Source organism: Tenrec ecaudatus, chromosome 7 (assembly GCF_050624435.1).
Source record: "Tenrec ecaudatus isolate mTenEca1 chromosome 7, mTenEca1.hap1, whole genome shotgun sequence".
NCBI lineage: Eukaryota > Metazoa > Chordata > Mammalia > Afrosoricida > Tenrecidae > Tenrec > Tenrec ecaudatus.
The window spans coordinates 19,371,160-19,395,783 of record NC_134536.1 but is presented as its reverse complement, the minus strand read 5'-3'; the positions used below and the strand labels follow the sequence as shown (position 1 = coordinate 19,395,783).

General features: G+C 54.8%; 1 protein-coding gene across 9 annotated transcripts in view; it reads left to right on the top strand.

Annotated features, from left to right (window-relative positions):
* SASH1 (SAM and SH3 domain containing 1) overlaps positions 1-24,077 on the top strand; it is a 373,743-nt gene extending 349,666 nt beyond the window's left edge. For all 9 annotated transcript variants that reach the window (XM_075554412.1, XM_075554411.1, XM_075554414.1 and 6 more), the window contains 8 exons: positions 1,193-1,328; positions 2,266-2,435; positions 3,744-3,953; positions 5,390-5,540; positions 7,821-7,934; positions 14,816-15,951; positions 17,834-17,965; positions 20,905-24,077. In XM_075554412.1, the coding sequence (XP_075410527.1) occupies positions 1,193-1,328; positions 2,266-2,435; positions 3,744-3,953; positions 5,390-5,540; positions 7,821-7,934; positions 14,816-15,951; positions 17,834-17,965; positions 20,905-21,168 (2,313 nt within the window). In that variant the 3' untranslated portion in view covers positions 21,169-24,077. The remainder of the gene's footprint in view (positions 1-1,192; positions 1,329-2,265; positions 2,436-3,743; positions 3,954-5,389; positions 5,541-7,820; positions 7,935-14,815; positions 15,952-17,833; positions 17,966-20,904) is intronic.
* The last annotated feature ends 547 nt before the right edge of the window (positions 24,078-24,624 follow it).

Sequence of the window (24,624 nt, the reverse complement as noted above, 5' to 3'; positions counted from 1 at the left end):
AGGCCATGAAAGAGAGGAAGGCCCGCAGGAAGCTGAGGGACACGGTGGCTGCAGCAGCAGGCTCAGGCAGAGGAACAATTGTGAGGATGCGCGGTTCTGTGGCGTGCAGGGGTGCTGCGGGTCAGAACCGATTTGAAGGCATCGGACAGCTACGGCATCTCCAGTCGCTTTTCCAGAATGACCACCTTCACCACAAGGCTCCGTGAGCTCTCCCAGTTCAGCTCTGGACTCGGGCCGCATTTTTACTGACAAGCCCCCTTTAGATTGTGGTGGGGGCTCACGTGGCTGTGTCATATGCCCGAGGGTTTTCTCTTTGTCCCGTCTTGAAGTGGGATGGCTTACATTTGGAAGGGTGACATCTGTCCATGGATCACCAGGAATCACATCAGCATGCTAGAGTCGTGCCTGCAGGCCAGGTGCTGCCTGGCGGGGAGGGCAGAGCCGTCTGCCCAGAAAGGGCCCAGCAGAGCTCAGCTGCCAGCCTTCTCATGGCCCACACGGGAAGTACCAGCCTACTGTGCACAGGCAGATCTGCGCAGGCAGGATGCTCTAGCTTCTCCATAGAAGTGCCTCCCAGGTTGACCTTCTGTAGCCAATACAGCCGTGTTAAAAGAATCTGTCTCCCTCCAAACTCAGTTCGTTTGTTCTCTGAAAGCACTTCATGATCCTACCAAACACAGCCATCCAATCCGTTCCAAGTCATGGCGACCCTATAGGCCGTGGTAGAACTGCCCCGTGGGTTTCCGAGACGGTCAGCCTTCATGGGAACAGAGACCCTCGCACAGGGCTTGGGAGGTACAGTGACCCACCGCCATTTGAAGTCCAGCCTTGTTGCGGCAGAGAAATATTTCTTAAACAGGCAGGTAGGGTTTTCCTTAGTTGGGTTTTTAAGAACCTCGGTTTCAGTAGGAAAAATTGCCAGTACCCCAGTCAGTAGTCTTCTGGGCCACACCTTTACGCCTGGATGAAGATGTGGAAAAAGAGGGAGGAGCGGCACTGGGTCTGCAAATGGAGTTGATGGAGTCAGCGGGGATTCCCCAGGGAGCAGGAGAGATGCCCCTAGGACCCAGAGCCACGTGGCCTTTTCAGCGACTTTCAGCCACAACGAACGTGCTGAGAATGATAAAAGGGCACCTGTGTCGTCATCCCCCCCACCCCCCCTCAAAACTTCATTGTGTTGACCCTGTTTCAGGACTCTGGCCTGGAAGGGATGGCAGGCTCCCCGCCGACGTCCCAGCCCGAGTCGGAGCGCACGGACAAGCCCAAGCTGAAGGCCGGCGGCTCCGTGGAGAGCCTGCGGAGCTCGCTCAGCGGGCAGAGTTCCATGAGTAAGCTCCGTCTGTGGCTCTGGGGGTCTCCCTGGGTGAACGGGGGTGGTCTGGGCAATGCAGTTAAAGACCTGCTCCTCTGCTCCGGGGGCTGCTGGGTACCCGGGCCTCAGATGTCTGGGCTGGGGGCACACTTGTTTAGTGTGCTGGGGGCCGGAGGAAGAGCCGGGTACCGTGACTGGGGAGAGGGGAAAGGCCCTTAGAAGGATGTGGAGAATCAATCAAGGCATGTGAAGCGGGCTAACAGAATACGGGTGGGCTTCATGGAGGAAGAGGGGGAGATGCGCAGCAGCCATGGAGCTGATGCTGACACTCAGCTGTCACAGTGGACTTGTGCTCATGTTGCCCGTGAGCCCTTGGGTGGGGCTAGAGTTGGCAGGCCTTTGTTCCAAGGTGCCGCTGGGTGAACTGTCACCTCGAGCTTCTTGAGTGAGGAGCTTAGTGTACTGACCATTGGCACCAACCAGGGCCTCTGGGAAGAAGGACAGGGAGTCCCGTATGTCACTGGTCATGCATCCTGTGCCCCCGCTCCACGGCCCATGATGGTGTTGACCAACTAACTAGTCGGGGAGGAGACCACCTTTCCAACTGACCTCCTTAGGCCATGGGCAAGCCACCTGCCCTCTCTGGGCGCGCTTCCTCATCCACACCATGGAGTCACGATAGTGTGCTATGAGGGTATGGGTGTGGGCAGTGCACACGGTGCCTGCATGAGGGCGTCTTCTGTGGTCTGGTGTCCAGGCCATCTCGAGAGCATGAGGTGAGCCCCCTCTCCTGCTGGGGGTACAACGGAGGCCAACAGTCAGCACACGGGGGTCCCCCCAGGCCCAGTCTCTGACTCCTGGCTTCCCTCCTCCCAGCATGCTCTCCTCACCCATGTGTGTCCCCTGTCACTTTCCTCTACTCACCTGGGCTCGATCCGTTCTCTCCCGCACAGGTGGCCAGACAGTCAGTACCACGGATTCCTCCACCAGCAACAGAGAGAGCGTCAAGTCGGAAGACGGCGAGGATGAGGAGCCCCCCTACCGGGGCCCCTTCTGTGGCCGTGCCCGCGTGCACACCGACTTCACGCCCAGCCCCTACGACACAGACTCACTCAAGCTCAAGGTGTGTGGCATTGTCCGCCCAGCTGGAAGCCCACGTGGCGGGGGCAGAGGGGGTGCGCTCCCAGGGGAGGTCCTCATGTCTGTCAGTCTCTGTGGTCTTCACTGTGCACCCTGGAGTCCATTCAGACCCAGAGCGTCCCTGTAGGACCAAGTAGAACTGCCCCGTAGGTTGTATCCAGCTGTCAGATCACTTCATCTCGTCTCTTTGAAAGACCGGGGGTGCCCACAGCCAGCATCTTAATTAGCAGCTGAGCGCCGGGACCAGCTGCCTTGTGGGCTCCTAAACCCACTGCTGTGACGTTACTTCCCCCCAGAGGCTGGCAGTCCAGCGCTTACCCCACGGCCCCACCAGGCCTCTTTCTGTCACCTTCCAGTAACCGCAGTCCTGAGACTCCTGGGCTTGGGGTCCGTCTGCCTCTGTGGCCTGCAGGTAGCTTCCGTTCTGGGCCCCCACCCCTCCATCCATGCCCATTCCTATGGCTCAGCTGCCTCGTCCAAGTAGGGGACACACTACACCGGTCAGGCCTCAGTAGCCAAGAGACCCCGTTCCCACCTGGGACAGCAGTCACAGGAATTGAGGTGAGGCTTCCAGTGCAGGCTTTGGGAGGCGCCGATCCCGCCCGTGGCCGGATGTCTCTCCCTGCCTCTGAGCGGCCTCTGCACCTGGGATCCTCATGTCTTCACGAGGTTTTCCATTTTCCCACTACTGAGTGATGGCCTGTGTCGGACATTACCTTTGGCCACCTTGATGCCCAAACACCAACCGCTGACCAGCCGGCATGCAGGGCTGAGGAGGGTCTGGGGCTGCTCCCTCTGCTACCAGCCCTCCCCCTCCCGCCTCGATCCCCCTCTCGAAGCTTTGTTGCCCCAGCCCAGCCCTCAGGGTGTGCTCCTCATCTGAGGACGCGCTCCTGCCTCTGCGCCCCCTGGTGTTCACGTGGAGCTGGCACAGGTGCCCTTTGATCCGCTGGGAGGCTTTCCTCCAAGAACCCAGAGCCATCTCTGAATGATGGAGGGCATCCCGGGGCCAGGTGACTTAGTCCAGGTGCGTCTCAGGCCAACCTCGTCCTGGTTCAAGAGGAGGGAGAGACTGGCCCGAGGGGCCACGTGGAACCAGCACCATTAAAAGTGTCCCAGCCCAGCCTTTGTCCAAGCTCCCAAGTGATATTTTATGCTCCTAGCTCAGAAAGGGGACATCCATCTGGCTCTGGTCCCCAGAGTGATGCCCCGTCTGAGACGTTTGCGCACCGGGTTGGTCTTTGCTTAGCAACATGCCTAACGGAGAGGTTTCTGTCCCCTTGGGCGGCAGAAAGGCGATATCATCGACATCATCAGCAAACCCCCCATGGGGACGTGGATGGGCCTGCTGAACAACAAGGTGGGCACGTTCAAGTTCATCTACGTGGACGTGCTCACGGAGGAAGACGAGAAGCCCAAGCGTCCCACCCGGAGAAGGCGGAAAGGAAGACCCCCGCAGCCCAAGTCTGTGGAAGACCTCCTGGACCGCATCAACCTGAAGGTCAGCTACTGCCCCTCTCAGGCCGGCAGCGGGGGTGGGGGTGGGGCCAGACCTCTGCCATGCTGTAGGGGGCCATGACCAGGAGACGTGGCCAGGCTTGGGAAGAAACCGTCTTTGTGGTCAGTAGCCTTTGAGGCAGCTCTGATTTGTGGGGGCCCCATGTGCCCCCTGGGTACCCCCCATCTTCATGCTTGATGACCCTGTGGGGTCATCCCGTGTCATTGAAGGCTTCCCTGGTTCTGCTTCACTCCACATTTTACTGGGGGTTCTTAGAGCTCTTATCACAATCCACACAGCCATCCATTGTGTCAACCAGATTTGTACATATGTTGCCATCATCATCATTTTCGAAACATTTTCTTTCTACTTGAACCCTTGGTATCAGCTCATTTCCATCCCCCCTCCCTCGTGAGCCTTGATCGTGTCTTACACTGACAGAAAAGTGGATGAAGGGAGACAGTTCGTTGTGTGTATTTTGAAAGCCATCACAGTGTTCTGATTCATCAGTACCACAGTCAAAGCCATCAACTCTTCGTTGGCCTTCCTTTCTCATTACCCGGCCTTGGCAAGCATCTCAGGCCATTGAGGAGACCGCAGCTTGGGGCAGGCACACTCTGGTCATGAAAGCTGGCCCAGTACCAGCGCTCTCAGGCTGGTCGTGACCCTGCTCCACCACTGGCATCGACCCTGAGTCACAAGGCACTAGGGGTCCAAAGAGCAGCCTTGAACGAGGTATGAGCTCTACGCTGCACCCGAGATGGACTTTGAGCAAAAGCTACCGGCGCCTTGCTCACTGCCAGCTGAGCAGGCAGCAGGCCACCTGCACAGGGGCCATGAGAACTCTTCCCCCAAGCTCGCTCTCCCAATATCCACTCAAGTGCTTCTACAGAGGTGGACTCTTATGTCCTCCTGTCAGAAAGGAGAACTCGTACGCCTCCACAGGGCTGACAGAGCTCCGTCCATGCAGTAGGCTTCATCATCACACTGTGACGTGCTGCATGATAGCACTTGGCTCATACCAGGGGCCTCCTCACCAGGCAAGCCAGTGGCAGCCGGCCCTTGTCTTCTCACCCCAGGTCACTGAGACACCCGTTTGCCTCCCCGGTCCTTTCTGCTCTTCCCAAACCCAAATGACTCCCTGTCATACAGGCATGCTAATTGAGAGCGACCCTGTAGGACAGGGCAGAACTGCCCTGTGAGTGTCCGGGACTGTGATGCTTTATGAAAATAGAAAGCCCCACTTTTTTGCCGTTGAGCAGTGGTTTCAAACTGCTGACCTGGTAGTTGGTTAGGTAGCAGCCCACCTCCTAACCACTCTGGAGCTCCTTCTTCCTCCTATCAGATGAGCAGAGAGAGACAGGGAGGGAGGGTAGGGCTGCAGGCCTGTTCTTGGCCCCCCATCACAAGGCACTGACTTCTGGTGGCTTTCCCTCCAGGAGCACATGCCCACCTTCCTGTTCAATGGGTATGAAGATTTGGACACCTTCAAGCTCCTGGAGGAGGAAGACCTGGACGAGTTAAACATCAGAGACCCGGAGCACAGAGCCGTGCTCCTGACGGCGGTGGAGCTGCTGCAGGAGTGTGACAGTAAGTGGCCCCTCACACAGGCCGGGCGGTGGGGAAGCCCGCCCGCCGGGGAGCGGCCGGCACGCGCTGGGGTGGGAGAGCCATGCATCCAGCCCCAGGACAATTTCAGAATGAGTGATGTCACACAGACTCAGAACAAGAAGAAGACATTTCCAGTGCACACAGTCCTGTGAACGTAGGGCCCAAACAAGCAACCCTCCCCCCCTCGTACCCATACCAAATCTTTCTTGGCATGTTTCTTGTAGATCAGAGGTAGCAGACTTCTGAGATGGAAGAGACAGTCCTCTCCCTCACAGCTTAAAAGTTGTTTGAGGGCCATAAATATATGTTCACAAACAAGGGAATTCGCACGATCTGGATAATATCCTTTAAACCTCGTCCGTTTTACTTTGGAGCCTTGTGCACGTACTGAAAGAGCCGCATCGGGCTCAAGAACCGCACTTTGCCAACCGGTGTTCTAGATGGTGTGTGAGGAAACACAGCCCAGGTGCCGGAGAACACCAGATTGTCCTTAAATACTAGAGAGTTGGGTAGCCTCCTACAAGCCATCAGGATCCCTGGGCGCAGAAGTGCAGCAAACCGGAAGCGCCTTGCCCAGCCGAGGGTGGATTCATTCATCCCCACGGCCCCAGAGGAGCCGTCTCCTCATTGAGCAGGGCAGCGAGTGAGTCACAGAATCCATCACCTGCCGTGGAGCCAGAAAAGAGCATCGTCCACAGTGAGCACGCACAGTGCCGGGCCCCACATCGGCCTGCGCCGATCCCCACCCCAGCGGGGAGCTCGCTGCCACGGCCCACAGAGCAAAGGCTGTCAGATCACACAGCGGCCTGCTTGGCCCCACTGGGCCTGGCCGATCTTGCCCTTTATTTTATTCTTCATTAGGAATGTGCTCGCCACCCACGTGGAGATCCGAGGCGTGTGCTCTCTACTCTTCCTAGCACACGCCTCCTCTCCTCTTTCTCCCTCGGAGAGGCTAGTGCTTTTGAACTGCTAACCTTGCAGGGATCCACTCACCTGGTTACGGACTCCGCCCCCAGGCCTCCCTCATCGATATGACACACCCTCTTGCTACAGGCGTGGAGGTGGGATGTTGAAAGACTCATGCGGCCTCCCACCTGGTTTGGAAACACCTGACCTTTCTCTTTAGAAAGGGTCTGATCCAGAGGCGCGCAATGTATCATCATCATCCGTCAGCGTTTTTATGACTGCTTTCAGGTGTTAAAAAAAAGAGATGGCGTTGAGTGGATTCTCCCTCTTGGCAACCACGGGTGTGTCAGGGTAGAACTGGGGACTTTCAAAGGAGCAGGCCACCAGTCTGGGTGGGCTCACGCCTCGAACCTTTTGGCAAGCAGCTGAGTGCTCCACTCATTGTTGGCTTAGATGCTGGATGCCAGCAAGATGCCTGTGGCTCATGGCAACCCCAGGTCCGAGAACTGCGCTCACAGGCCCCGTGTCGTTTTGGGGGGGCGGGGCTGGAGCTGTGATCATTTGAAAGGCAGAGCGCCAGGTCTTTGCTGCAGGGCCAGTGAGTGGGTTAGAACTGCCAGCCTTCCCGTTAACAGCCAACTCCTCAGCTATTGTATCGCCACGGCACCTGCTTCCAAATTAGAGCTAGTGTTGGTGGTTTTTATTTTTTTCCCTTTTTGGCCCTTGTGCATAGGAAATAGATGTTGACCCAAGATAAACGGAGAAGGTTGCCTGCTCCCACCCCCCAAAGATCGAGAACTCTCTCAAACCGGCTGAACAACAAAAGCAAGCTACGGCCCTGGTCCCAGTTGGGTCGGGAGGCTGTGCCTCCTCCCGCCAGCCTCCCTCCTGCTGAGACAAGGCCAGCGCCAGCTCCTTTGTGAAAATAAAACACAAACTGTCAGGGGACACCTTTATATTGCTCCCAAATGTGGGGAGCTAGTGATGCAGGTCACTGCAGCACTTGTCCTCTTGATCTCTGAAACACGGGGGCCTGACCCCACCCGGATACTCCACCACACAGGCAAGCCAGAGCCACTGTCCGCCGGGCCACCCGCCTCTTCCCGTTGCTTATCCCCGAACCCACAGCTGTCCTGTGTGGGTAGTTTAAAAGGCCTGGACGTATCCCAACTCCGGTCTCCCTCACCAAATCTTATATTATAGCCTCACTGGTTTATTTCGCCCCCATGGAACTGGGTAGTCTCTTTTGAAAGCCCAAGGCTGCACTGAGAGGTGATAACCGGGCTCTGGTTGACCTGAAAGCCCTGTCTTCCCTCCACTCATGGCCCCCTGCCCTTTGTCCACCCTTTCTAGGTAACAGCGACCAATCGGGATCGCAGGAGAAGCTCCTCGTGGACAGCCAGGGCCTGAGCGGATGCTCCCCGCGAGACTCGGGGTGCTTCGAGAGCAGCGAGAACCTGGCGCACGGTAATGGCCAAGCCCCCAGACTTCGTCGGGGACAGGGAGTGTTGCAGGGGTCCTTCCCCCCAGCAATGTATCTTCTTTATATTTTATAGAGTTTTCAAAGACATTTTGCTGTGGTTTGGGTGCAAGTGAACAGAGCATCTCAGTATCACAGGCGACAATTTCATTTTGCTTCATGAGCTTGGTGGCTGTCCCCTCAGTGTCACAGCCTGCCCCCTTCTCCATTTCCACCTGGCCCTCTTCCTGCCCCTTCTAACTTCTGGACTGTTTTAGACACGCGGCCCTTCTGGTCTCTCGTGGTGGGCTGCTCAGCGGGGCTGGTTCCTCCCTGGGGATCCTGTTTCAGTTTTAGGCCTGCCTGTGCTTCAGCTGCACAATGACCCGTGGCCTGGGCTCAGTCCCCCACAACTAAGCCTGGCCTCTCTTTTGTGATTTGGGATTTTTTCTACCTCTTCCCCACTACTCTGCCCAGGGCATTGTCTGTGGTCTTGATCAGAGGTCGGTCATGGTAGCTGGCCACCATCTGGCTCTTCCGGTCTCTGGCTCTTGGAGGCGTGGTTGACTTCGGTTTCTGGGAACGCTTGTGCTTAAGTGGGAGATTCAAGCAGGAGGAAGATCCCCTCCGGGCAGCTTGGTGTTTTCTTGAGTATGAATTATACAGCGGTCACCTGAGCTGCCCCTCCACCCATCCGACTGTGGAGAAATGAAAGAATTTAATCCCAAACTAATGAATCAAGGATGGGGGACCCCAAGTTTTCTGGGAAATCTGAAGGTAATGTAAAGTCTTCACCCCCTCCCCCCATGTGGATCATGGCAAGAGCCAGGAGTTGGTGCGTGAACCCTGAGTAGGACCTTGAGAGGCAGACTGGTAGACTTACTTCATGGCTCCAAGCACCAGGTGTTTCTCTTTTCTAGCTTGTCCTGAAAACTCCCCCAGGTTAATGATGGAATTCTCATTTCTGGGCTCTGACACGGACGTTCAAGGTCAGAAAGGCTCGATAATGACTCCTATTTCTTGTGGTTCGAGTCTCTCACGTGGCACCAGTCAGGCTCACTATCAACACCCGGTGACTGGTGGGCAGAGCTTTGTTGTCGTCGCGGTGGGTGCCGTGGACTGGTTCTGACGCACCGTGACCTGACCTCACTGCGTGGAGCACTGCCCGGCGCTGCGCCGTCCTCACACCTGGCTCTCTGAGCCCGTCGGCAGCCCCTGTGTCCGTCATCTTGTTGAGGGTTTTCTTTCCCACTGACCCTCCGCTCCATCGAGCATGCTGTCCATCTCCAAGCGCCGATCCATCCTAATCACGCGATCAAAGGAAGAGAGAAGCCTCCCCTTTCTCGCCACGAGCAGTCTGTTGGCTGTGCTGTTCCAAGACGGATGCGCTCCTTCTTCTGGAAGTCTGCGGCATCGGCAGCGTTCCTTGCCAACAGCACACTACAGACGCATCCTCCCCTGGGCCCGTCCTCCGCGTTGCCCAGCTTTGGTGGACCAACCAAGGGATCTGACTTGGATCCACCATCAATGCCTATGTTAGTCTGGGTACCTTAGAGAAACAAATCCACAGAAACTCATGTATGAGAGAGTTTTATATACAGGTTAAGTGTGCATCAAGAAAACATCCCAACCCAGTGCTGCCCAAGCCCACAGTCCAACATTAACCCATATGTCCCACACCAATCCACAAAGTCCTCCTCCAGCTCACAAAACACACACTATGATGCCAACTGCAGGAGAAAAGTCGAATCAGTGAACGTGGAAGCATCTCAGCACTGGCAGGGGTCTCCACACAGCTGCTTCAGCACCCAGGGCTACATCGAGGTAGGTCCATGTGGCTTCTCCTTGAGGATGTCCTGCAGGAAGTGAACTTTGCCAGCTGAAGCAGGGAACTGGCTAAGGCACCTGCATCCTGGTCTGAGCATCGCAGAGCAAGAGACCCGAGAACTAGAAAGGCGAGGCTCACTGAGCCATTTATCCCTCCACCCTTCAATTAACCCCACATGTATTTATCGGCCAGGTTGGCACAATAAACTAACTCAACACCTGTGGAAACAGCGATCAAGAAGACCAACCATGAGATGTATTGGGTATATCTACTACCAGAGACCCTCCCTAAGGCATTTTAAAGCAAAGATGCCACTTTCAGGACTCATTTGCACCTGTCCCAAGCCAAGCCATGCCATGCCATGCCCAGCCATCACCTGCACGGAACCGGCTGGTGAAGAGGAGGTTTGAGGACAGTATTTCAGGACCTCATTACTGGCCAATGCCATGAGCATTCTCAGTCCAGTGCTCTGATCACTCTGTGTCATCCCACGGGAGCAGCAGCCAGTGGGTGCTTGCAATCAGCAGGCACTCGGTTTGTGTTTGTTGTCATCGTTAATGCCAACAGCCCCGGTGTAGACTGAACTACATGGGCCTCTTTCGAAGCAAAGGGCAAAACAACCGAGAGCACAGGAGACCACTTGGCCTCTCTGCTTGTTCATCCTGAGGTGCGAGACTGGTCCAGGGGTGGGGACTGTCAATCACTGTGGCTCTCATTTTCATAACAGGGTTTGGAGGGCTACCCGCTGAGAACAGGAGACCAAGCCAGGGATTGAAGGGCTGGCTCCCTTGGTAGTGTCATTGGTCCTGGCCCCAATTTTCTTTATTTAAACCCACCACAAGCCTGAGCAGGGGCCACGACGGCCTTTAAACACTGCCCAGGGGAGCACCAGGCTGGCCAGCATGGGGAGCATCATCGCAGAGTGACTCCTTTGGTGACAAGCTGGGTTCCTGCAGTGACACACATCTTGTGTTAACCGAAGTAAAACACCTGGGCTAGCCAAACAGGCATGGCTGCTGCCGCCTTTTGTTTTGTTTCTAAAGAGGGAAATCTGAAGAAAATGTTCAATTTTAAAATAAATTGTTATCCTACATGTGCACCTGCATGGCCAGCCCTGGCGCTGGCCCAGGTCGTGGAAGTTCGTGGAGAGCGGGTGTTGCTCTTCTGATTGGGGTAGGAAGTTCCGAACCAACTGCAAATTGTGAGCCCAGTGTGAAGTCGTGGCAAGCTCTTGTGGATGGACACAGCCTCAGTCATCAAAAGATCTCACACGTGGGTGCCGACAGCCCAGAGAAATGTCTTCTCTCTGCTCAGGAGGCGGGAAGTCCATCTGCGGGGTGCTGGCTGTCTCTGTGTGTCGGCTCGGGGAGAAGTGACTTGTCTGCTTTGAGCGTCTGCAGATCCTGTGTTTCCTGGAGAGCTTTGTGTGTGTCGGCATCTGTCATCCCCTGATCAAGGAGGTTTTCAGTGAAGGAGCCCCTAATGTAGAGGACTTCTGATCCTAATAATCCCCTGTGCCTGGCTCTTCTCACTTGGTGGGACGGAGGAACTTCTATCTATGTTCCACTTGTTTAATCTCTTCTGCGTCCCCAAAGAGATTGACGCAAGTGACCCTGCAGGACGGGGGAGAATGGCCTCATGGCCTCACGGGGGTTCGGCGAGGCTGTGTCTCTATGGAAGCAGGCGGCCCCCTCGATCTCCCGTGGACCCCCTGGGGTGTCCAGATCATCACCCTTTCTATGCGCAGCTGAGCACTTAGCTGTTGTGCTCCCCGGACACGATGTCTAGGCACCGTCCAAGTCTGGATTTCACCAGGGATTGTCTTCTCTTGTCATGTCAAGAGCCCTGGTGGTGCAGTGGACTATGCACTGGGCTCCTAACTGCAAGGCCAGCAGTTTGAAGTCACCAGCTGCCCTATGGGAGAAATCTGAGGCTATCTGCTCCCATAAAGACTTACACCCTCGGAAATCCACAGGGCCAGTGCTACTCTGTCCTATGTTGTTGTTGGTGTTGTTAGGTGCCATTGCGTCAGTTCCAACACAGAACTCCCCTCTGTACAACAGAATGAACCACGCCCAGCCCTGTGCCAGCCTCACTGTCGTTATGTTGAAGCTCATTGTTGCAGCGGCGGTGTCAGTCCATTTTGTCCAGGGCCTCGTTGTTTTTGCTGCCCCTCTGTATTCCCAAGGCTGATGTACTTCTCCTGGGACTGGTCCCTCCTGGCAGTATGTCCAAAGTGCATGACACAAATCTCTGCCTCCTTGCCTCTAAGGAGCACTCTGGCCGTACTTCTTCCAAGACAGGTTGTTTGTTCTTTGGGCAGCCCACGGTACTTTCTGTGTGCTTCTCCAGGGCCACCGTTCAAACGCATCGATTCTTCGGTCTCCTTTATTCAGTGTCCAGCTTTCACATGCACATGAAGCAATGGAACATACCACAGCGTGGGTCAGGTGCTCCTTAGTTCTCAGAGTAGCATCCCTGCTTTTCAACACTTTGAAGAGGTTGGATGCAGCAGATTGACCCAGTGATCTCTTGACGGCTGCTTCCTGATCATTGGTTGTTAATCCAAATAAGATGAGATCCTTGGGAATTCCGGTCTTTTCTTTATCATGATGTTGACTGTTGGTCCCCTGGGGAGAGCTTTTGGTTTCCTTGACCTTGAGTTGCCATCCGTACTGAAGGCTGAAGTCTTTGATCTTCATCAGCAAGGGCTTCAAGTCCACGTGGCTTGCAGCCAGCAAGGTTGTCATCAGTACATCACAGGCTGTTAATAAGCCTTCCTCCAGTCCCGAGGCTGCATTCTTCATCTCTGATCGTTTGCTCAAAATGCAGATGGAAGAAGTGTGATGAGAGGATACCACCCTGACATCCGCTTTTCCTGATTTTAAACCACGTAGTAGCCCCCTGTTCAGTTCACCCAACTGCCTCTTATTCCATATACAGGTTCTCTATGAGCACAATGATGTGTTTTAGAATTCCCATTCTTCTCAAGGTTAGCCATAGTTTATTATCTACACAGTCGAATGCCTTGGCATAATCAATAAAACACAAACAAACATCTTTCTGGTATTCTCTACTTTGAGCCAAGAGCCATCTGACACCAGCAATGATAGCCCTTGTTCCATATCCTCTTCTGAATCCAGCATGAAACTCTGGCAGCTCCCTGTCAATGTACTGCTGCAACTGTTGTTGGATGGTCATCAGAAAATTTTCACTTGCGTGTGCCATCAATAATCTTGTTCTAGGGTTTACGCATTCTAATGGGTCACCACTCTGTGGCATGGGTACGTATGCGATCTCTTCCAGTCAGTTGGCCAAGTAGCCATCCTCCAGATTTCCTGGAGTAGGCACCGTGTACCCACCTCGGTGATTCGTTATGTCCAGGTGAAGGCGCTGCAGAGATGAGAGCCAGCCGGGCTTTTCTCTACCTGATGCAGCGTCGGGATTGTTATCTTTTCCTAAAAGCCTGAAGTGCACGGGTCCCCTAGCACCTACTAGGTTTTATCACCTGGCATCTCCCCCTTAGACGTAGCTTCGTAGTGTCATGGCACGAGTCCAGCAGGTTATTTCCCAAAAATGTCACAGAGGACAGGTAATCACAGTGTGTGCATGTATACCATAACATAAAATATTTAGCACAATGCCTGGCCCACAGATAGTAAGCTATCGATAAAGCTTGTGTGTGAGAGAGAGTGAGTGTGAGAAGTATTAATAGGTACAAAGCATCTCACATAGTGCTTGGCCCTGAGATAGTAAGTTAACAGGAAAGCTTGCGTGACTGTGTGTGTGTGTGTGTGTGTGTGTGTCTCATAGAGGGTAAGATAACAGTACAGCTTCCGTGAGAGTGAGTGAGTGAGATTGTGTGAGTGTGAGAGAGTGCGTGTGTAGAAGTGAGTGAGAGTGTGAGTGAGTCTGCATGTCATGCGGTGCCTGGCTCGTCGATGGTAAATGTCAGCAACGCTTGTCCACGGGCAGCAGTAGTGAATGCCAATCACTAATCATCAAGTTCATAGAGTATGTCAAACTGGTGGCCCGCAGGCCTCATGTGGCCCCCGGGGTAATTTTTTTGGCCCACGATGCTCTGAAAAAAATGTAACAAGGAAATTGTGTATACAGTATTGCCTCGATCTTCCCTAAGTGCTATTTTCTTCATAATTTTATTTCTATTTTCATTTTATTTCAGAGCATCATGGGACTTAGAATGTATCCTAATTGTATAGGTTTTTGTATAGGTCAGTGTTTCCCAAAGTGGGCAAGACTGCCCTCTGGCGAGTGGCAGGAGCAGGGGGCGCGGGGCACTGGCACAATCCAGGGCATCTACAAGAGCAGGCGCCTACACTGTGATCCTGGATGGTGGGCGATGGCACACACATCTTAAATGGCCAAGTGGCACCATGTTGAGTACTGTTTTTCATGAAGTGGGGACAGAAAGGCCACAGCAGTTTGGGAGCCTGTGGCACAGGGAGTCCATGGCCAAGTACTGTACTTATTTCCGACCCTGATTACTTGCTGGGACCGAGGGCAGTTGACTGTTTCTAAGGTGCCTGCTTCTAAGCGCGTGGAATAACCACTAAGAAGAACCGCTTCAAGGAAGGCTGACTCTGAGTGTCCATTGATCAGAGGTCAAAGCCAGGGCCCCACGTATAGAGCCGTCCTGGAATCCAGGCCCTGGGACCCCTCCCCTGTCCACCACAACCTCTGGAAGCCAGTCACCAACTGGGAGTTGTGCTGGTTTGCCCTCCAGACGCAGTCTCACCAGGCCGCCCTGCCACACAGACGCTCGAGAGCCCGGGTCATTCTAGTGGCTGACACAGCGTTATCTTTTCCATGTCACCGTGTCATTCATTTCCATCTCCACACGTCCTGTCATCAGATCAGACTCATAATTTCTTCTGAAAATCAGAATGAGGCCATCATCATTCTCCCCCCAGTGCTGTCAGCAGAGGTGTCTGTCCTTAGTACACTGCAAGAGAGGCAAGAGCTGGAGACTCCCGTTCTGTTAACCCACCTCCATGCGCCAGCTTCGCAAATGTGATTGTGAATTCTTTTTCTGCCCCGCAGGCAAGACTCGGAAAGCCGGCCTGCTACCTGCCAAGTCACTGACAGAGCCCAGCTTGCCGTCCTTCGGCAGGAAGCAAGGTGACTACCCCACGCTGCCCTTAGCCAAGTCGGTGGACGCGCTGCAGCCTCGAGAGGAGGAGGGCCGGCGGGCCGGGGGGCTCCCCCCTCACTCCTCCGCCAGCGGTGACCAGCCCGGCACCACCGGGGGCATGAGAAACCGAAGGAGCCTCCCCGTGTCCATGTGCCGGAGCTGCGAGACCCTCGAGGGCCCCCAGCCCGTGGACGCCTGGCCCCGGTCCCATTCCCTGCATGACCTTCAAGGAGAGCCTGAGGCTGGACCAGCCGTGCACGGTGGGGCGACAGGAGGCTCCCCGCAGATGCTACCTGAAGTGCCACAGAAGACACCCGCCGCCACTGCTCAGGCCTCAGAACAAGAGCCTGCCGCGGACCATGCCTCACTACTGATCCAAAGCAAGAGATGTCCTGAGCCCCAGAAAAACACCCCTCAGAAAGCGGAGGGGCCTGTGGCCGTCCCTTCCCGGGGCCCAGTGCCCCTACAGTATTGGCCCAAGAGCTATGACAGTCAACCCCCAGGAGCCAATCCCAACTTCGGGAGGACACCTCTCGAGGATCCCAGCAAAGGGCCCACTCCAGAAGGGACAAGCTGTCCCCCTGGGTCCAAAGACGGGGCCGGTGCTGAGCAGAGGGGCTCTGAGGCCAGAGTTCAGCCCAGACACCCTGCGCAGCCTCCGCCTGTTCCTGCCAAGAAGAGCAGGGAGCGCCTGGCCAATGGCCTCCACCTCACACCTGGTGGCCACGGGGGCAGCCTGCCCAGCCCGGACGCCCCGGGCTTGCCAGTCAAAAGGAGCAGCCCTGCCAGTTCCACCGACTGCCGTGCAGCTCCGGCCCCCAGGACCTCGTCAGCTGAGGAACCTGGCAGCCCCCCAAGCATGAGACCTCCACCCTGGCTCTCGGAGCTCCCTGAGGGCATGAGCCTGCAGGAGCACGGGGCACGGCTGGGCCTGGCCCTGACCAGAAAGGTGTCCTGTGCCCGGGCCATTGACCTGGAGATGCAGACGGAGGACAAGCTGCAGGCAGAGGGCATCGATCTCACTGAGGAGCCGTACTCCGATAAGGTACCACCTGCCTGAACCTAGGCAACCTGAAAGCCACCCCTCCGACCGACCCATGCGCTGAGCTCAGACCTCACAGCAAACACCCAGGGGGGCAGGAGTTTCATTCCCAGTCGGCATGTTTGGTTTTCATTCTGAGCAGCCACCAGCCACTCCGGTCGAGGTGTACAGCCTTGGAAGCCCCATGCTGGGTCGTTGTGCGATAGGCAGCCAGAGGGACCTCGGAAGACAGGCCTGCTGGTCAGAGCTGGGCGACCCCCATGCAGTGGTTCTTCCTACACTCATGGGTCACCAGGGGCCGGTGTGCCCTAGGGCAGTGGGCTTGCTTTGCTCTCTGCGCTGCAGAGAACTGTTGGAGTCGGTCCCTGGAAGGAAAGGCCTGGGCCCACGTTTTCCTTTATTGCAGGTCAGACGGAGTTTGAGAGGGCCGCCTCCCCGACCGCACTTCCCCTTTTGTAAGAGGCACTTAATCATAGTCTGCTAACACCTGCAACCTCATTGCCTTCGTGTCAATTCTCAGGCAGAGTCGCCCTGTAGGATAGGGTAGAACTGTCCCTGTGGGCCCCAGAGACCATAACTCTTTATGGGAGTAGAAAGGTTGGTCTTGCTCCCGAGAAGTGGCTTGAACTGCTGACCTCGTCATTAGCAGTCCAATGTGTAATCACTGCGCCTCCAGGGTCCCCCAGGGAGGGAGATAAAAAAGGTGTGAGCATACTTGGAAGACTGTTGGACACTGCTCAGATCCTGCAGTTCTGTTGTACAATGAATTAATTGTATGGCTAGCAGAGGTGGAAAATAAGACGATATAAAATGCCCTGCTCCACACATTTTGATCTATAATCAATCGTACTCCATTATGGAGGAGGAAGTGCTTGCCCAGCAGCAAGAAAATTACTTTGAAGACATGATATACGTTGTGGCTATGCTTGGCTCCTTGAAATACACATCTCTGCCTTGATATAAATCATTGGGCTGGTAACTACAAGGTGAGCAGTTCAAGCCCGCCAGCCGCTCCGAGAGAGACAGAGGAGGCTGCTTGCTCCCATAAAGATGTACAGCCTCGGAAACCTTATGTAACCTCGCTGTGAGTCGGATGCCTCGCAGTGGCCAGCCTCTGCCTTCTCCTTCTCATCCCCTGCGTTTCCCACCGCCATTGATTCAACGCCGACCCAATAGGACCCGGTAGTACTACCCCTGCGGGTTTCCCAGACGACCGGGAGCAGAAAGCCTTGTCTTTCTCCCTTGGAGCAGCTGGTGGCTTCCAACTGCTGACTTTGCAGTTCGCCACGTCACTCCCACACCATGAAAGTGAGACGGGAGGCCGCTATACATGCTGGCCCACCGACGTGGCAGTTTTGACTCGTATTCATTAGAATATCATGCCGGCTACCTGGGACTCGGTTCTGGTTCCTGGCGACCCCAAGGCACAGGGCAGAACTGAGCTCCACAGGCTCTTCAAGGCCCGTCTCCCCTGGAGCCGCACACCTCTCAATTAGCAGTTGGACGAGTGCTTACCTCTTCCCCGACAAAGCCTTCGGAAGTGGGTATGCTGTGTCATGGGCTGTGCCCCACATCCTGCAGCCCGGTCAGGGTCTTCAGCCACCTCAGGGGAGCGTACTTTGAACCAGCCTCTGGCAGAGTGAGGCGAGGTCATTGGTCCAGAGAGTCGGGGGGGCTTCCCGCTCCCCCAAAACCATGCTTCAGACCCTCCCTGACCCCTGACAGGCAGAACTGTAAATGCAATAGGGGAAAGAAAACCTGTGCGTTTCCAGTGAAAACGTGGGCACTATTTTTCAGCAGCTCTTGTAATGTTTGCTGAGCGCGTGCGGGAAAAGCTAAAAGTCCCCTTGCCCCCTGACGCCACATGTGTGCCCTTCCCTGGCAGCACGGCCGCTGCGGGATCCCAGAGGCCCTGGTGCAGAGGTACGCGGAGGACCTGCGGCAGCCCGAGCGCGACGTCGCCACCAACCTGGACCAGATCCGCGTGAAGCTGCTGCGGAAGCAGCACCGCATGGCGGTGAGCGGCCTGCGTAGCCCGGCCAGGGGCGTGGGGGGTGGAGGGGCTGTGCGCCAAGTGGCTCCATAGCGCCCCCGGGCGGGGACATGTGTGTGTGCAATGACTAACCCATGTGCAGCCTAGAGAACCATTTTTCTTACTTTGTGTTTGTTACCGCAGAGCGTATACACAGCAGAACACACACCAATCCCACAGTCCCTCCCTGGCCTTTTGGAGGGAAACATCCATTCTCACCCCCACCCTTTTATCTTTTTTTTAAATTACCAGTATAAAAGGATCGCCGCCCCAAGCTTTCTCCTTAAGCTTTTAAGTTTCTCTTGTCAGCTCCATCCCGTGTAGAAAATTCTTCATGGAGCCTGGTGGTCAAGTGGCCCTTGCCACTCGGTACCCTAAGCTACTGAGGCTTTCAGAAGACCTTAGGAGAGATTTTTTAAAAATCATTTAATTGGGTCTCATACAACTCTTATCACAATCCATACATGCATCAATTGTGTAAAACACACTTATACATTCGTTGCCCTCATCATTCTCAAAATTCGCCTTCTGCTTGGGTTCCTGGAATCAGTTCCTCGTTTTCCTTTTTCCCCTCCTCCCTCCCTGCTCCCCCCAGGAGAGATTTTTATTGCTTTTTAAAATCTGGTTTAAGGTTAAAGATTGCCTTAAAGGGCAGCAGTGCTCAGCCTAGCCACTTTAACAATACACTTTGGGGTGGGAGTGGAGAATATAAAGATCCCAGCACAATGAGAGCCTGTTTGCGTCTGGCTTTGAAATTGACCTCCTCTTTTCAGGGCTCCCATCCTGAGTGGATCCCCCTGGGTCTAGACCAGGCATCCTCAAACTCACGGGCCACATGCGGCCCGCAGAGGACATTTATCCGGCCTGCCAGATAAAAGATATGTCTAGTGTGCATAAGAATTTGTTCATAGTTTTTTTTAAACTATAGTCTGGCCCTCCAACGGGTCTGAGGGAGAGTGAACTGGCCCCCTGTTTAAAAAGTTTGACCCTTGTTCTAGACATTCTTTTATTGCAGTCTGTCCAGCATGCCACCGACCCCAGGGTGCTCATCTCCCACTTCAGTGAGACTGGTTTAGACAGGTTCCTATGCTGACGGCTTCAGATTGTTGCTGCCTTTTTATCAGCAGTGCAATGCGTTGTTAATAAATGTGTGCACATTTCCAAGCACATAGCCCTTGAAGCAACCTTAAGGAGTCCCATGCCTGTGAGTAAATCGCCTTTCGGCAGGGTCCCACCCTGTATTTCTGGTTGGTGGTGGTCGCCAGGGAGTAAGTGCCCAGCCGCGGGGACCCCAGGCATGGCAGAATGAGGCAGTGGTCATGGCACATCGGAGTCCAGGTGGCAGTGACATTGAGCCCCCGCCGACCCACAGGGCTTGTCTGCCACGCCTTACCTGTCAGTAGTCTGTTGTGCGCAGCCAGGCTTTCATGGGCCGATTTTCCCAGGTGAGCACCAGGCCTTTCTCCTTAGCGTGTCTCCATCTGAAACGCTCTGACAACGGTGTCAGGCAGCAGAACGCAGGTGTCCCGGCCTCAGCCAGCACTTAGGTTGTCGACTCGCTTCCTGATAACAGCATTAAGAGTTTCATTATCTGGAGGTTGAAAATGTGCTTAGGAAAAATCCTAGCCGCTGCAGTTTGCTCCTCAGACCGTGACCTTGTCATTGCTGTGCTCTGCAGACCGCCTGGGCGCGCTCTCACTGGACATCACGGTCAGGCGAGACAACTGCTTACCGTGTGGATGCCCCAGCCGCCCGTCGCTGTCACTGGCCAAGTTCCAGATGCTTTCTAGAACCGAAACCAAAACAAAACAGTTGGCCTCAAGTCGGCACCAGCTGGTGGTGACTCCACGGGAGTGGTAGAGAGCTGCTTCTTCGAAGGCTGATGCTTTTAAAATAGTTTTACTGGCCCATAATTCACCTATCACACAATCCAAGGGCTCGCTCCTATCAATAAGAGTTGTACAGTCATCTCAGCAATCAGCCTCAGAACACTGACTTCCTTCCTGTACCCATTGCCATCAGCCCCCGCCTCCCCGCCCCGCCCCTCCATAAACCATCTTGCAGTCACCCTCTCTGCAGCCCTTCCCATCTTGGACTTCACATCCAGAAAGACCTAGAAAAGAAACGCCAGGAACCAATCAAACAACAGCCCACAGTGCTGCACTCTGCACATCCCTGGTCTGTGTGTGGGCAGAGGGGCTCACTGGAGGCTTACTCCACGCGTGGAGGCTGTGAATAGGTTGGGGCTCCCCTGTCACCCACAGCCTTCCGACAACCAGTGTTCACAATTTAACCTCCCACACACTCCCTCCTTCAGGCTTAGATTTTGTCAAAGGCTGTTTGTTTTCCAAGCGATTGTATTAGGAACTGACCACACTTCATTCCACCATCCCATAGTTCACTCAGTAAGCAAGCAGTGTTGTGCAGAACATTTTCTTCCTTCTTGAACCCTTTGGAATCAGCTCCCCCGCACCCCTCCACCTCCCCGGCCATACCCCCAGGAGCCCTTCTCCTAGTTGTTGTCTATAGACTCACCCATCTGGGTTTCATAGGCCGAAAAACACCCATCGGAGAGTCAAAATATTAAAAAGCAGATCAAGCCCAAAGTGTATCCGGTTTTAACCGATGGAGTCAGGTTTCGCATTTCTGCACAGTAGATTGCCAGGCCTGGCTTCTGAGGCTTCTGCAGGTGGACCCACACCAAGTGCCATTCGCGGGCGCATTCGCGGGTGCGCACTCTGGAACCACGTCCCGTCTATAAGGAGTCGGGAAGCAGCTCTCCCCACGCGCCTTTGGCATCTCACGGTGTTGCCCCTCGGATCACAGCCCCGCCGTGGATGGGGCAGCACTGGGACACGGAGGCAGAGGCGGAGGTGGTGTGGGTAGCTTGCATCTAACCCGTCCGTCCCCTTTTGTCTGTCCAGATCCCCAGTGGCGGCCTGACGGAGATCTGCCGGAAGCCGCTCTCGCCGGGCTGCGTGTCATCCGTGACCGAGTGGCTGGTGTCCATCGGCCTGCCCATGTACGCGGGCGCGCTCACGGAGGCGGGCTGCAGCACGCTGAGCCAGGTGCCCTCGCTGTCCCACACTTGCCTGCAGGAGGCGGGCATCACAGAGGAGAGGCACATCAGCAAGCTCGTGTCCGCTGCCAGACTCTTCAAACTGCCGCCGGGGCCCGAGGCCATGTAGCCAGGTCCTGCTGCACCGCCCCATCACTGTGCCCCGTTGTAGCCTGGGCTCCAAGGGGAGGCCCCTCAGAGAGCCAGACCGCATAGAACCAGGACCCTCCCCCCTGCAGGCACAGGACCCTCCCCCCTGCAGGCACATCCCCCAAAGAGAAGACAAGGATGTCTCTTATTTTCGGAATGCAAACCAAGATGCCAACCCGCAGCAAACGCGGTGCCTCCGGTCTGTCTGGGAACCGGGCGAGGGCAGCTTGGCCCTGGCCTGGGCGCTTGGTGGTCTCTGTGGGCTGTGCTTTGTTCAGAAGGGAGAAAACCCTGGCCGCCCAGAAGTAGCCCTGTCCTCCTTCTGATCCCCACGAGACGTGTTCATACTGCTTGCTAGCAATCAGCTTTTAGTTGCCTTAACGTAAGCTTTGAGCTGCGATCGAATTAGGGTTCACGACCCCATAACCATTTCCCAAACCTCCCGCTTCTACCACCGTCTACTAGATCGGGGGTTTCGGCAAACGTGGGCTTTTCTATTTGTTTGAGTTTTGACCTGGCCTGTTGCGTAGCAGTGTTTATCACGCACCAGCTTCGTGTTGGCTTTTGGTTTTCAGACTAACTACAAACCCTGTAAGAAGCTGACTGAAACTCGCAGCTAGCTTGTACATGTGTGTGCGTGCGTGTGCGTGTGCGTGCGCGTGTATAGTCACTGTCTTCATTTTAATCCATTTATTTTCCTTCCTAAGTTGGACATTGTATTGCCCGTTTTGACTTGGAATCTGGACTGTATCCATTCCCAACTTCAGTCACCTTTGCAAAAAAATCACTGTCAGAGCAAATGTTCCCGAGAGATGGTTTGACTTTGTCTTCTTTTGTGTTTAAAGGGAAGTGGCTTATAAGGTAGTTTCTGCGTTTTCAAAGTGTTATCATGCCATGCAGATGTTTGTCTCCCACCTGTCTTCTCTAGACAGTTCCTTCGAACGAAGCTTCACCACGAAGCCACATTCACCACCCTAGCCGTGTATGACGTGTTTTCCTCCTTGCAATGGCTTTCCAACTGATTTCCGCAATCCCTGCCCTCTTTTAGCCTAGTGTCTGATTTTTCCAGCAAAAGACAAATTTGGATGAAGAAGGCTTAAGGTTTTCGTTGCTTACAAAACAAGTCCTCTTGGCATTTTCACCGGGACCACTCCTTTAAGCCCCCACGTGACCCTTTACCATAGAATCCCTTCGAACCCGAGGCCTGTGTCGAAGGTCGTGTCTTGTTTCATCTACTCATGAAATGATTTCCCTCAGGAAGACGAAGAAACCACGACCTCCTTCTTCCCAAAGCCATCCCTAGCCTTTGCTTCCTACGCCTGGACCCATGCTTCTGAGGAGAAAGAAAATATATATTCTCAGGGGATTTTTTTTAATGCTTTGGTATGCATTCTTAAAACAACTTCTGTTGCTTCAATAATATTCAGCTTCTGCAAGATGACACCCCCCCCTCCCCACCCCGAGTTTGCGCTGGGAATCTAGAACAGCCGAAGCCGCCAGACCAATGAAGGCAGCTCAGTGTCATCGCCTCCCGCCTTGGCTCCTCTGTGACAGCGTCTGTTGGCACATAGCCAGGGCATGGGGGTCTGGGGTAACTCCGTCACCCAAGCACAGGCTCAGTGAGGTGGCGGAGACGGGCAAGAGCAGGTGCTCTGCGTCCTCTGTCCCCTCACTTTCGGTGGCGTCCTGGCGGGGCATCCTCTTCAAGGCACCGAAGGGCCAGAAGAAACCCAGGGAGAGACGTGCTTTGCCGAGCTTTAGTCCAGGTCCTGGTTTGGACTGTCATGTTCAGTCCACGTGGCACCGGGAGAGAGGGCCTCTGGATGGGAGCGCCCGAATGCCGCTCCCTACTTTGGAAACCAGGCGTTTGCCTAGAGAAAGCACAGTCAGGGTCTGTGATGCATGTCTGAGGGGGGCTTTCTAGTCTGGGGTGTCTGCAGTTCTCCCTGGAGCCCATTGCTTTTGGTTTTGGGGAAAGAAAAAAAAAATCTTCCTTTATATCGTCAGGGTCTGCTGGCCCCCGGGGAAGCCCGGTTGTGTGCACGTGGCTCGGCTGCGGTGGTCTGGGGGCCCTGGCAGCGGTTAGCAACGCCCAGTGGTCATCCTTGGCATCGCTCCGTGCCACCATGCGAATGGTTAGGTTTGGGAAAGCACAAGAGAAGCCTGCCAGGCACTGGGCTCAGAGAGGTACGCACTGATGGCATCTTAACCTTGGGAGCTGTCTGCCAGGAAAAGCCAGCCCGCCAGGCCCCGCCACAGCGGGTCTGTCCCGAACACCAAGGGCAGGCCGGCGTCTGCTCTGCTCCGAGGCCCCTCCCCGTCCCCCAATACACGGTGTCGTCCGAAGGACCCGTCCCCTGGGAATCAGCTCCTGACACAGCGAGTGCTTTCACAGCCACAGCGAGAGAGGCCAGTTCGCCATGTTGCCACCGCCCAGGTGGGCTTCCGTAGTCGGGGTCAGAAGACAGCACAGACAAAACCAGTAGTCAGAGTCCATGTTACCTTGATGTTTTTTGGTTGTTGTTTTTTTTTTAATTGATCGTGAAAACAAACTGTCGAGCAAGTTCCATAACAACTAACAACATTGCACTTTCTGTATATGAAATCAATATTTAAATAACTTATTTTTCGCCATTGCTGTTCTTAAAGCATTGTAAGTAGCTGTAATATACCAGTACCGATATGTTCTTGCAATTGCTTCAGCCCCAGGAAAGCTGTGTATTGGTTTTTGTTTTTGTTTTTTTAAAGAAAAAACTGTACAAAGGATCGTGATGACTCATTTAGCAAAAAGAGAGGCGGATGGAAGGGTTTTCCTATGTATCAAAACCTGTCTATAATTATGTCATCTATGTATCTAGAAAAAAAAGTAAATAAATGTCTTCAATCGGATGCTGTCTGGTGGCTGTGGTGGTGTTCTCGGCATTTCAAAGGCGCGTGGGGGGGACACGGAATGCCTGATGCGAAGCTAGAGCAAGAACTGGCTGCGGGCAGTGTAAGAATGACACGGTGTGAAAGCAGGCTTCGTGCCCAGCGGCATCGCCACATCGTAGCTCACCTCCAACTCACGTCGGGCTGCTGTCTGTGTGGGTCTCCCTCACCTGCAGGGCTCTGCCCCTGGAGATTCTGCTCAGTGGCCACGGCAGGTAAACGTTGGGCTGCTAGCCACACGGTCAGCAGTTCAAACCCACCAGCCACTCTGCGGGAGAGGGTTGAAGCAATGTGCTCCCGTGCAGATGGATAGTCCGCGGGCCTGGTTTTCACGGTTGGTGTGAGCTGCAGTGGACTTGATGGCAGCGGTTTGACTTTGCTCTGTTTGTTCGGCCCATTTGTCTTCCTTTGGGTCTTTGCTCAGAGGCCACACAAATTTCCTCCAAATAGCCTATCCCTGACCAAACGGTCCCCGTCCTCACCTCAGCCGCCATCCTGAGCCTCTGTA